This window comes from Colobus angolensis, unplaced genomic scaffold, assembly GCF_000951035.1.
Source record: "Colobus angolensis palliatus isolate OR3802 unplaced genomic scaffold, Cang.pa_1.0 Scaffold95, whole genome shotgun sequence".
In the NCBI taxonomy this organism is placed as follows: Eukaryota; Metazoa; Chordata; class Mammalia; order Primates; family Cercopithecidae; genus Colobus; species Colobus angolensis.
Window position 1 is genome coordinate 4533779 of NW_012123487.1, and position 10284 is coordinate 4544062.

Below are 10284 nucleotides of genomic sequence, written 5' to 3' on the forward strand. Positions count from 1 at the left end.
TGGATCACTTGAGGTCAGGAGTTTGAGACCAGCCTAGCCAACATGGTGAAACCCTGTCTCTACTAAAAATACAAAAAGTAGCCGGGCATGGTGGTGGATGTCTGTAATCCCAGCTACTGGGGAGGCTGAGACAGGAGAATCACTTAAACTCAGGAGGCAGAGGTTGCAGTGAGCCAAGATCACCCCACTGTACTCCAGCCTGGGCTACAAAGAGCCAAACTCCATATCAGAAAAAAAAAAAAGGAAGGATGGGGCTGTGAATGACTGCTACATGGTAAGACAGTACCACACCTGTGTATAACTCAACTAAAGCTCCATTTCCTTCCTTTCTTTTCCCCCCTTGTTTTCTACACACAGTGCAAATCAGCACATAAAAGTATAGATTCTCAACACAAAAAATTATATGCTAATGACCAGAGAAAACTGTAAGAGGGAATCATCCAAAGAATCAGAATATTTGAGCTAAAAAACAACAGTATTGATCTAGTTTAGCAATCCACATGTATATCTGAGTGATAAAGACTTTTCCTGTAAACTTACAGAAATGGGGATCTGACCATCTTACAAGAAAACAATCCAGTGAGGACAGTAATTCTTGTTGACAAAATAATTCTTCATCTTGAACAAAAACCATTACCTGCTGTTTCCAGTTCACCCCTCTGATATGAAGCAGAGTTTAATTTCTATTCTACAGGATAATTCTCCAAATGCACGAAGAGTGCTATTATGTCTGTCATCCCTCCTACACTTGCCTACCTACACAAGTCTCCTCCAGGCAATTTTTTTTTTAACTGGAAGTCCTCATATGACATTGTTTCCTTACTCCCTTGCTTATCTCATAAGCTCCAATTAGATATTCTCATTTTTTTACTACATCAAAAACTGACACTAGACAGTATCCCTTTGCCATTAGGAGATAAATTTTTTTTTCTTGAGTTACCTCAAAGTGATCCTATGATATACAGAAATTAGTGTTTGTATAAGGCCAGATTCGAATTATGCAATCCACAAGGCTGCCCTTAGCTAGCAAGTCTACATAATTACCCAATATGTGTGTCTCAACACAGCTTTGTGATTCCTCACTGCATACCCAGCAAGTCTCATGAAGTGATCAGATGTTCTTTGTGTAATGAAACAGTAAGTGGAAGTTAAAACTTCAGCAGAAGCCAGGAATGGCGGCGCACACCTACAGTCCCAGCTATCTGGGAAACAGAGGCAGGAGAATCGCTTGAACCCAGGGGTTCCAAGCCAGCCTGGGAAACATAGTGAGACCGTGTCTCTTAAAAAAACAAAACAAAATAAAACTTTAGCTAAGTTGTGGTTTGACAGTATATACCAGACTTCCATGATTCCCAACAGGATTTGACTCAAGAGAAATCCATGAACTAGGATTCTCAAACTTGAAGATTCATGTATGCTAATATTCTGCTCTAATAATTCATTCAGAACAGGGTAGAAGCCAAACATTTTCTTCCCTTAACTGTTCTGAGATAATAATGGCATACTCATTCACTACATCAGCAATCAGCTACCTTCCAGAAGTGAGGAGAAAAAGAGAACTAAGCTAGTTATACCACCACCCTACCCCCACCTCAAACAAAAAATATTCTTCTACATCCAGTTTATTAATTGCAAATGCAAATACTTCAGGATCTTGGAAACCTGCTTAAGCTGCCTTAAACAGATAGTAGACTGCAAACTTCCAGTTAAAATCAACATCTCCAACAAAGTTAGTTCTGACTTGGAGATCAAACAGAAAATATTTACAGAAAGGGCAGATGTGAGTGCAGAATGCAGCAGTCATGGGCTGTTAGTGAGAGCAAAACCAGCCTAAAAACAAAGTATCTTGGGGAGGCAGGAAAAGAGCGCTGAGAGAGGAACAGAGAAAAGACACATTTCCTCAATGATGAAAGCAGTCTAGTGAGTCACTGAAGTGCACACCCAGGATGCTTATGACAACACAAAATGTCAACCTGACCCCAACCCTCCTTAACAATTGACTGTGAAATTCCCATACCTAAATGCACTTGTTCAAAATGTTTTTTAATACTTCCTTGGTCTCCATGTCCTTGGGTCTTGTGCCCATGCTAACACAAATTCATTTACCATATCTCCATTTTCAGTTAAAGATTAGTGGATTTTCCCACTCCTATTACAAGAATTCATGTCATTTTAAACTATAAAAGCCCCAAACAACTCGCTTTCACAGACTTACAATTCAATTCTGTAGCACTACCTCAAAGACCTGCTGCCAACTCACCTCATCATCTCTTGCTGCAAAGACCTTTAGAACTTGATTTCCCATGAAGAATCTTCTCTGAACCTACGAGAGGAAAATAATTGGTGTTGATCCAAAATAAGTAACATGTATAACCATAATGCCACACATTGCTAAGAAATTCCATTCAAAATCCTCTTACTGAAAAACATTCAGATACTAAAAACATCTTATTACCTGAATTTTAATTCAATTCAACACAACAAATATCTGAGCATCTAGCATACATCCAACATTGAGTACTATAAACACAACAGTGAACAGAATATAATCTTGCCCTTGAGGAGCTTCGATAGATAAATATGAAATTAACTGCACTGCAGTATTACAGTCCAGGTTACATGGTGCTATAAGAGCACATAAGGAGGGCAATAAGCCTGGTCATGAGGGATTAGGGAAGGTTTCTGCAAATGGTGACACCTAAGTCGAGATTTAAAAGGACAAAGAGGAACTAAGAGAAAAGTCTGGGCACAAGCGTTCCAGAGAAAATAGTAAGAATCGAAGTCTGGAGTGCTGTAAAAGCATGGTACACTTGGAGAATAGCTCTTGGAGTAGTACGGTGCCACTGTGTGAGGGGAAAGGTGAAAAATTAGATTAGAGAGATTAGCAGAGATCAGATGATGAAGTCTTCTAAGAACAAAGCTAAGTGGTTTGCATTTCCTCCTAAGAGTAGCAGTGAGGCACTGATGAACAGCAGAGGCCTGAATGAAAAATTAGAGGGGAAGGGCTGAAAGAGAAATTAAATCGAAAATGAGTACTGCATGTCTCTCCCCCAACCCGCTTAAATTAAATTAACTTATCTAGCACAGTATCAAGAGGGGTCAAGACAGCTCTACCAGTATCAGATTAGAAAACGAGTATTGAAGAGTTCTGAAAATCATAACCACCTGCACTTATCTACCAGGATGAACTTTGTCTCATCTATGAAATCTGGAGCCTGGGGTTTATTTTTAGGAACATGCCATGTGCTGTATTGGGCAATGTTTCTCACGTATTTTTTATGCCCTCTCACCTCTAGAGTTGAGACATTATGAGCACTTTCACCATAATACCAGCTCAAGAAGACTGAGTCTCAAAGGGATGAGGGTTAGGCCCATATAATTCAAATACCCTTCATCTCCACTTCCATTCCCCATTCAAAAACCATCCTATACTTCTAGTTTACTATGCTCATATAGATTTACTTAATGGCTCTGAACCTCAATTTCCTAATGTATAAAATACATACCACAGTAACATTAACCCCCAGACTACATTTCAGAAAGATTAAAAGTGAAATAAGGCCGGGCACAGTGGCTCACGCTTATAATCCCAGCTACTTTGGGAGGTTGAGTTGGATCACCTGAGGTCAGGAGTTCGAGACTAGCCTGATCAACATGAAGAAACCCATCTCTACTAAAAATACAAAATTAGCCAGGCGTAGTGGCACACGCCTCTAATCCCAGCTACTTGGGAGGCTGAAGCAGGAGAATTGCTTAAACCCGGGAGCCGGAGGTTGTGGTGAGCTGAGATCATGCCACTGCACTCCAGCCTGGGCAACAAGAGCGAAACTCCATCTCACAAAAAAAAAAAAAAAAAAAATAAGTGAAATAAATATACCTTACAAACAAAATGACCAATCAAAAGCACACCATTTCAAGTAACAGCTAGGAAAAAGCTCATTCATTTTGTTCACAACTGTACCTGAGAAGATTTACAAAATCCCAAAACAGAGAAGCACTTCCCCTCCGATTTATATTTCATTTGTTCCTCATCCACTTTAGAGAAAGGAACTATATCACTTCCATAGCGGAACCCTGGAGAAAAAGGGAAGAACATCTGTTAAGCATATGGGGCCTCCTTTTCTACAAGCTGAAATTAGCTCTATGCATACATTAACAATACACGCACACGCCAGACTAAGCCTCCATCTTCTATTCCCTGGAATCAGATTACTGCCCCTTGTGATCAACGGTGAAAAAGCAGCAGCAGATACACAAACCACACATACAATATAGAGATGATTAAAATCTAATTACATTTTTTTAAGTAGCATATTTTGCAGTCTAGTTACCTTAATGATTACCCAGCCTAAAAGAAAAAATCTGGCAAACGTAACGTACTAGTTATCCTCCAAAGATAAACCGTGGTTGACTGAAGTACAGCACGACTTGGTTTGCTAACAACCAAAAGAACTGGCATTCATCCTCATCGCTAGATCCTTCTCCTTCCAATCCACCCTACAACCAGTTGTCATATTAATCTTCCTAAAACATAGCCCCAATGGTTTCTCAAAATGGTAAGTGGCTCCACGTTGTTTTCAAGGTTATGCATAAACTCTTAGCCTATTATCCAAAGCCCTTCATTACTCAGTCCAAATTCAGAATAGTATGCAGACACAGACTCTGAAGCAGTACAGGCCTAGATCCAAGTCCTGCTAGTTGAGAGCTGTGCGGCTTTGAATATGTGAATGAGTGTCTTTCAGCCTCAGTTCCCTTATCTATAAAATGGAAATAACAAAGAATGCCTGCTTTATAAGATGGTCGTTGATGATTAAAAGAGAAAATGCAGTCTGTCCATCAGATGCTACCCGCAAGTACTAACCTGTACATGCTCAATACACCAACCCAACTGGATTACATAGTATCTCTGAGAAGTCCCCCTACTTTCCTGGTCTTGTGCCTTTAATCATGCTATTCTTCCTACTATGAGCCAGTCATTATACTAGGATCAAATGATTAACCAATGATGGAACCATGATTCTAACCCAGGTTTGATTCCAAAATTCATGTTCTATGCTACAGAATTGAACTCAATAATTCGTAGAAATTGTAGGGTATTAATTACATTCTATACATAATCCATCAGGAGAAAGGAAGGAATCATAATCACTACCACTTTTAAACAACCCCCTCCTCCAACACACACAAACATACACGGTAAGATGAAATACAGTGTCACAGAGGAAAAGAATTCTTTTCAAGACTTGCAAATCAAAACTATACTAGGTAGTGAATAGCCTGGCAAAACATTTATTTAAGGACTCTGGTTTCTATCTTAACTATCATTTGGTATCTTAATAATTTTAGGTCTTGAACATACAGATATCCTCAGCCAGTTTCTAAGTCCTCTGGATAAAGATGCCATCTAGACACACTATTCAATCCAAATGGGTATAATAAAGGAGTATAACTTTTAAAAAAATCCTACTTAATATGAAGCAATATAATAAATGCAAATAATTTTCGGCCCCTAAATTAAGGAAGCATATCTGGTAGGATATAAAACCTGAAGTTGGCACTTAGAAGAATAATCACCATGAAAGTCAAAAATAAAATAAAAAAACCTTAGTTCAGCCATATTAAACATTCTCCTAGCTAGTGAGTTTCAAACTTTAAAATAAAGCCAAGTATTGAGTACTATCACTTAGGACATTTAAAACTCAGAGATGGAACACCCAAGCGTACTCCTGAGAACCAACCTGCCTAAGACCCAACAAATGAGCTAAAGGACCTAGGGTCTCATTATCCTTTCAAACTGTTGTATCTCTATAACTCAAAGACGTAACTTTAAACAAATATATACAATAATACAAACCCCAGCCAGCATCGTATCACGTTAAAGAAAATGTCTTTTAGGCAACAGTGAAAACTCTTTCTTACTGACATACCTTGAATAATATCCTCTTTTAAAACTTCAGTTTCATCATCATCATTTAAGCAATAAACTGTTTCTTTTTGAATATCTTCTTTTTTCAGGGTTTTTGCATCCACAACTGTCCAAGTCTTTTTAACTCTCTCCTGTAGAATCTTACATTCCAAAACACAAAGGGAAAACAAGGAAAGTTGGGATTCTGATTGATAGAAGATGAAAAACCTAATACACCCTCTGGCACAGACAAAAATCCAGAATAATTACTCTAGCTACATTATTTTGTTTGCTCATGCCTATTATGAAATTTTTAGTTTATTTCATAATATACTGGATAACTTTCTCCACATTTCATTTTCTCCCAAAGGTAATCCACAAATATTCACGCTCACACTTTCTGTACAAAACCTCACACTGTCTAATATTTTTATTTATCTTATTATTATTATTTTTTGAGATGGAGTCTCGCTCTGTCGCCCAGGCTGCAGTGCAGTGGCACAATCTCGTCTCACTGCAAGCTCTACCTCCCGGGTTCACGCCATTCTCCTGCCTCAGCCACCGGAGTAGCTGGGACTACAGGTGCCCACCACCATGCCTGGGTAATTTTTTGTATTTTTAGTAGAGACGGGGTTTCACTGTGTTAGCCAGGATGGTCTCGACCTCCTGACCTCGTGATCCGCCCACCTCGGCCTCCCAAAGTGCTGAGTTTACAGGCATGAGCCACCGTGCCCGGCCTATTTATTTAACTTTTATTTGTTGAGACAGAGTCTTGCTCTATCGCTCAGGTTGGAGTGCAGGCTGGTGTGATCTTGGCTCACTGCAACCTCCGCCTCCCGGGATTAAGCGATACTCATGCCTCAGAAACCCAAGTAGCTGGGACTACAGATACACATCACCACGCCTGACTATTTTTGTATTTTTAGTAGAGACAGGGTTTTGCCATGTTGACCAGGCTGGTTTCAAACTCCTGGCCTAAAGTGACTTGCCCAACTCAGCCTCTGAAAGTGCTGGGATTACAGGCATGAGCCACTGCACCCAGGCAGACTGTCTAATAAAAAGAGGACTACACATTTTATCATAGTTTTCAATAGAAAAAAAAGAAGCAATATATCTTTGTCAGAAATCAACAAAGAAATTTGAAAAGGAGGCCAAAATAAGAAAGAGGGGAGACTGTATTCACATTCCTAGGGACACTATTCTAAGCTTTGATGAAAGCTGAAATAAATAAAGAACTACCCCAAGGTTCTCAAGGATATATCATGTATTTTGGAATTAAGCTCTTTAATATACAAAGAAAAAAACTGAATACATAAAAACATGTTTTTGTATATTTATGTCTAAAATGTTCCTATGTATTTTGAACACTTAAAGTGAAAAGGCAAGGAGGCTCATATGGAGGCACCAATCAGATTCCTACTCAGACTAGAATTTCATCAAATAATCACCAAAAGCAATTCATTTTTTAAAGTGTGCTATTGTAAATAAATGTACATATATTATAAAATGCAATTTTACAGTAACAAAACTTTTTTTACATTTCACAGATGTTATTACTATCAGATCATTCATAACTGAATTAGGTGTGACTGAAGCTCTAAAACTGAACTCAACTTTGGTGCATTATCTACATCTACATTTCTGCTACGGTACTACAATAACACAGCCTAATGCATTTCACTTTCTTTCTTTTCAAAGAAAGAGAGAGGCCTAGAACTTATGATTAACAATCAATTACCAATGGAGAGAAAGTAAAAGAGAAGGGAATCAAACTCTATTACAGGCAATTTTTTAAACTTCCTCTTCTAGCCTGCCTTTTACATAAAAAGCTAAACACAGAGATTAAATGAGCAGGGAGAACAACTAGAAAAGCAGCAATTCTAGTTCCGAGTAACACACACATGAATTGTCTGTTCCTTATATACACATATTTATCTGCCTGGTAACATTTCTGTTAAAAATGTGTACCTGCCACTTACCGATTTATAGGCTGCAATCCTTATAGACAAATTGGAGCCAATGGTCAGTCGGCAGGGCCAGTGAATGGAATGCCTCTCAATTTTCTTGAAGACACACAGTTTTCTCAGACTCTCACTTAATAAAGAAAAATATAAAATGAAAGCAACAATTTTTAAATGTTAACTTGTTCTGGATGATGCATTTGATTTTCTAGAATGAGAAGCGAGCTGTTGTTAATTATAAAGAGAGAAACAGCAGGGGATGGCAGGAAAACAACAACCACAAGTTGGGAGATCGCCAGGGCATGAATGAGTTGGCTTAGAAGGAAATAGGAGCTACATTACTAACAGGTGAAAATGAACAGCTCTATCCTCCCCTTATTCAGTATTTTCTTTCAACTCTGCCAGAGGTTCTTAACATTTTTTCAGGACCAAGGACATCTTTGAGGATGTGATGAAAGCACATTCATGAATGAGTCTGCACACAATATAAAGGGTTCACCACCAACTCCCTGAAAACCATGGACCTGAGAATAAGAACCTCTGCTCAGGTTCGGCATGGTGACTTACGCCTGTAATTCCAGCACTTTGGGAGGCCAAGGCAGGCAGATCACCTGAGGTCAGGAGCTCAAGACCAGACTGACCAACATGGAGAAGAAACCCCATCTCTCCTAAAAATACAAAATTAGCCAGGTGTGGCGGCACATGTCTATAATCCCAGCTACTCGTGGAGGCTGAGGTAGGAGAATCACTTGAACCTGGGAGGCGGAGGTTGTGTTGAGCTGAGATCACGCCATTGCACTCAAGCCTGGGCAACAAGAATGAAACTCTGTCTCAAAAAAAAAAAAAAGAAAAAAAAAGAACCTCTGCTCTAGAATATCAAAGGGAGGGCACCATCCTATAATTATCATCACTGTTTACAACTCTATAATTCATTAATTCCAATTCTGAATATTAAAGATATGTTTTTATATGTACATAATAGGGAGAGTTAAAGACTCTCCAAGGAATAAAGGAATTTAGTTCACACTTAGTCTTAAGGTAAAACAGGTTAACTCTAGGTTTCTTACTGGTGGGAAAGGCTGGGAGAGGTGTAAACAGTGTTGTGGAGTGCTGCTTCATTTAAACAAAAGTGAAGATCAATCATATTTTCATCTGGCCCCTAATCAAACACGACAGGGAAGATGACAGGACATAGGTGGAATCTGTGGTATTCACTAAAATCAGCAGCAAAGGAATTAATGACAAAATACACTCAAAGCATACAGTCCAGACTTTCTGGCTGAACTCCTTGGTATAGATAAAAAACAGATCTACAAAGTGGTAAAGAGAATTATTTTACATTACCCACAGGGTTATGGACAGAGAGGGTCTCAAGAGACTCCAATTTCCAGAAATAATTTACAATGAATGGTAGATATCTTACCTTACCCCCAGCTTCCAAAGCCTATGGTGCACAATGGCTCTGGATTTGTTGACGAATGAATGGGTCTGAACCAGGTCTAACCTGTCTCATACAACATTACTAGTCAAACAGAATATAAACCTCATGGCCTAAAATCACCATGAGGTTTAGATTCTATTTCAGGGAAAATTCTAAAGACTAGCATCCAATATATAAGATCTGAGTAGCTGGGCATGGTGGCACACGCCTGTAATCCCAGCTACTCGGGAGGCTGAGGCATGAGAACTGCTTGAACCCGGGAGGCACAGGTTGTGGTGAGCTGAGATCACGTCACTGCTTTCCAGCCTGGGTGACAGAGCAAGACCCTGTCTCAAAAAAAAATCTGAGAACAACTGACTCAGTTCTGCAGTAGAGCTCAATCTCCTCAAGTAGATGCCAAGTTCTGTTCCTAAGATCTCTATGGAGATAGATCCAGTCCAGTGCTGTCCAGTACAACTCTCTGCAATGATGGTAATGTTCTATTTCTAACCATGCTAGCCCAATAGACACTTTAAACACAGATACTATGACTAAGGACTCAATTTTAAAATGTATTTAATTTTAACTAACTTGAATTTAAATAGCCACATATAGCTAGTGGCTACTGCATTGGATGGCAAAGTTGTGGTCTACATTTCATTGCAGACCTAAAATCAAAGAAGCTTCGAAATGCTAAAATAATGCATAGTCAATAATTTCCCTACCTGATATGCTACAGAAAAATTTAAAAAACAAACAAAAACACTTTTTAAAGAATAATCTATATTGGTCTCTAATTCTTCTTTTCTTTTTGAGACAGAGTCTCGCTCTGTCACCCAGGCTGGAGTACAGTGGCATGATCTTGGCTTATGCAACCTCCACCTCCTAGGTTCAAGTGATTCACCTGCCTCAGCCTCCGGAGTAGCTGGGACTACAGGCATGCACCACCACGCCCAGCTAATTTTCTATTTTTAGTAGAGACAGGGTTTCGCCATGTT

At 39.1% G+C, this 10284-nt stretch overlaps 1 protein-coding gene across 1 annotated transcript in view; it reads right to left on the reverse strand.

Annotated features, from left to right (window-relative positions):
• XRCC5 (X-ray repair complementing defective repair in Chinese hamster cells 5 (double-strand-break rejoining)) overlaps positions 1-10284 on the reverse strand; it is a 97159-nt gene that overhangs the window by 69847 nt on the left and 17028 nt on the right. The window contains exons 9-12 of the mRNA XM_011932303.1: positions 7885-7999; positions 5928-6066; positions 3962-4074; positions 2261-2323 (exon numbers count right to left, since the gene is read on the reverse strand). Coding sequence (XP_011787693.1) covers positions 2261-2323; positions 3962-4074; positions 5928-6066; positions 7885-7999 — 430 coding nt within the window. The remainder of the gene's footprint in view (positions 1-2260; positions 2324-3961; positions 4075-5927; positions 6067-7884; positions 8000-10284) is intronic.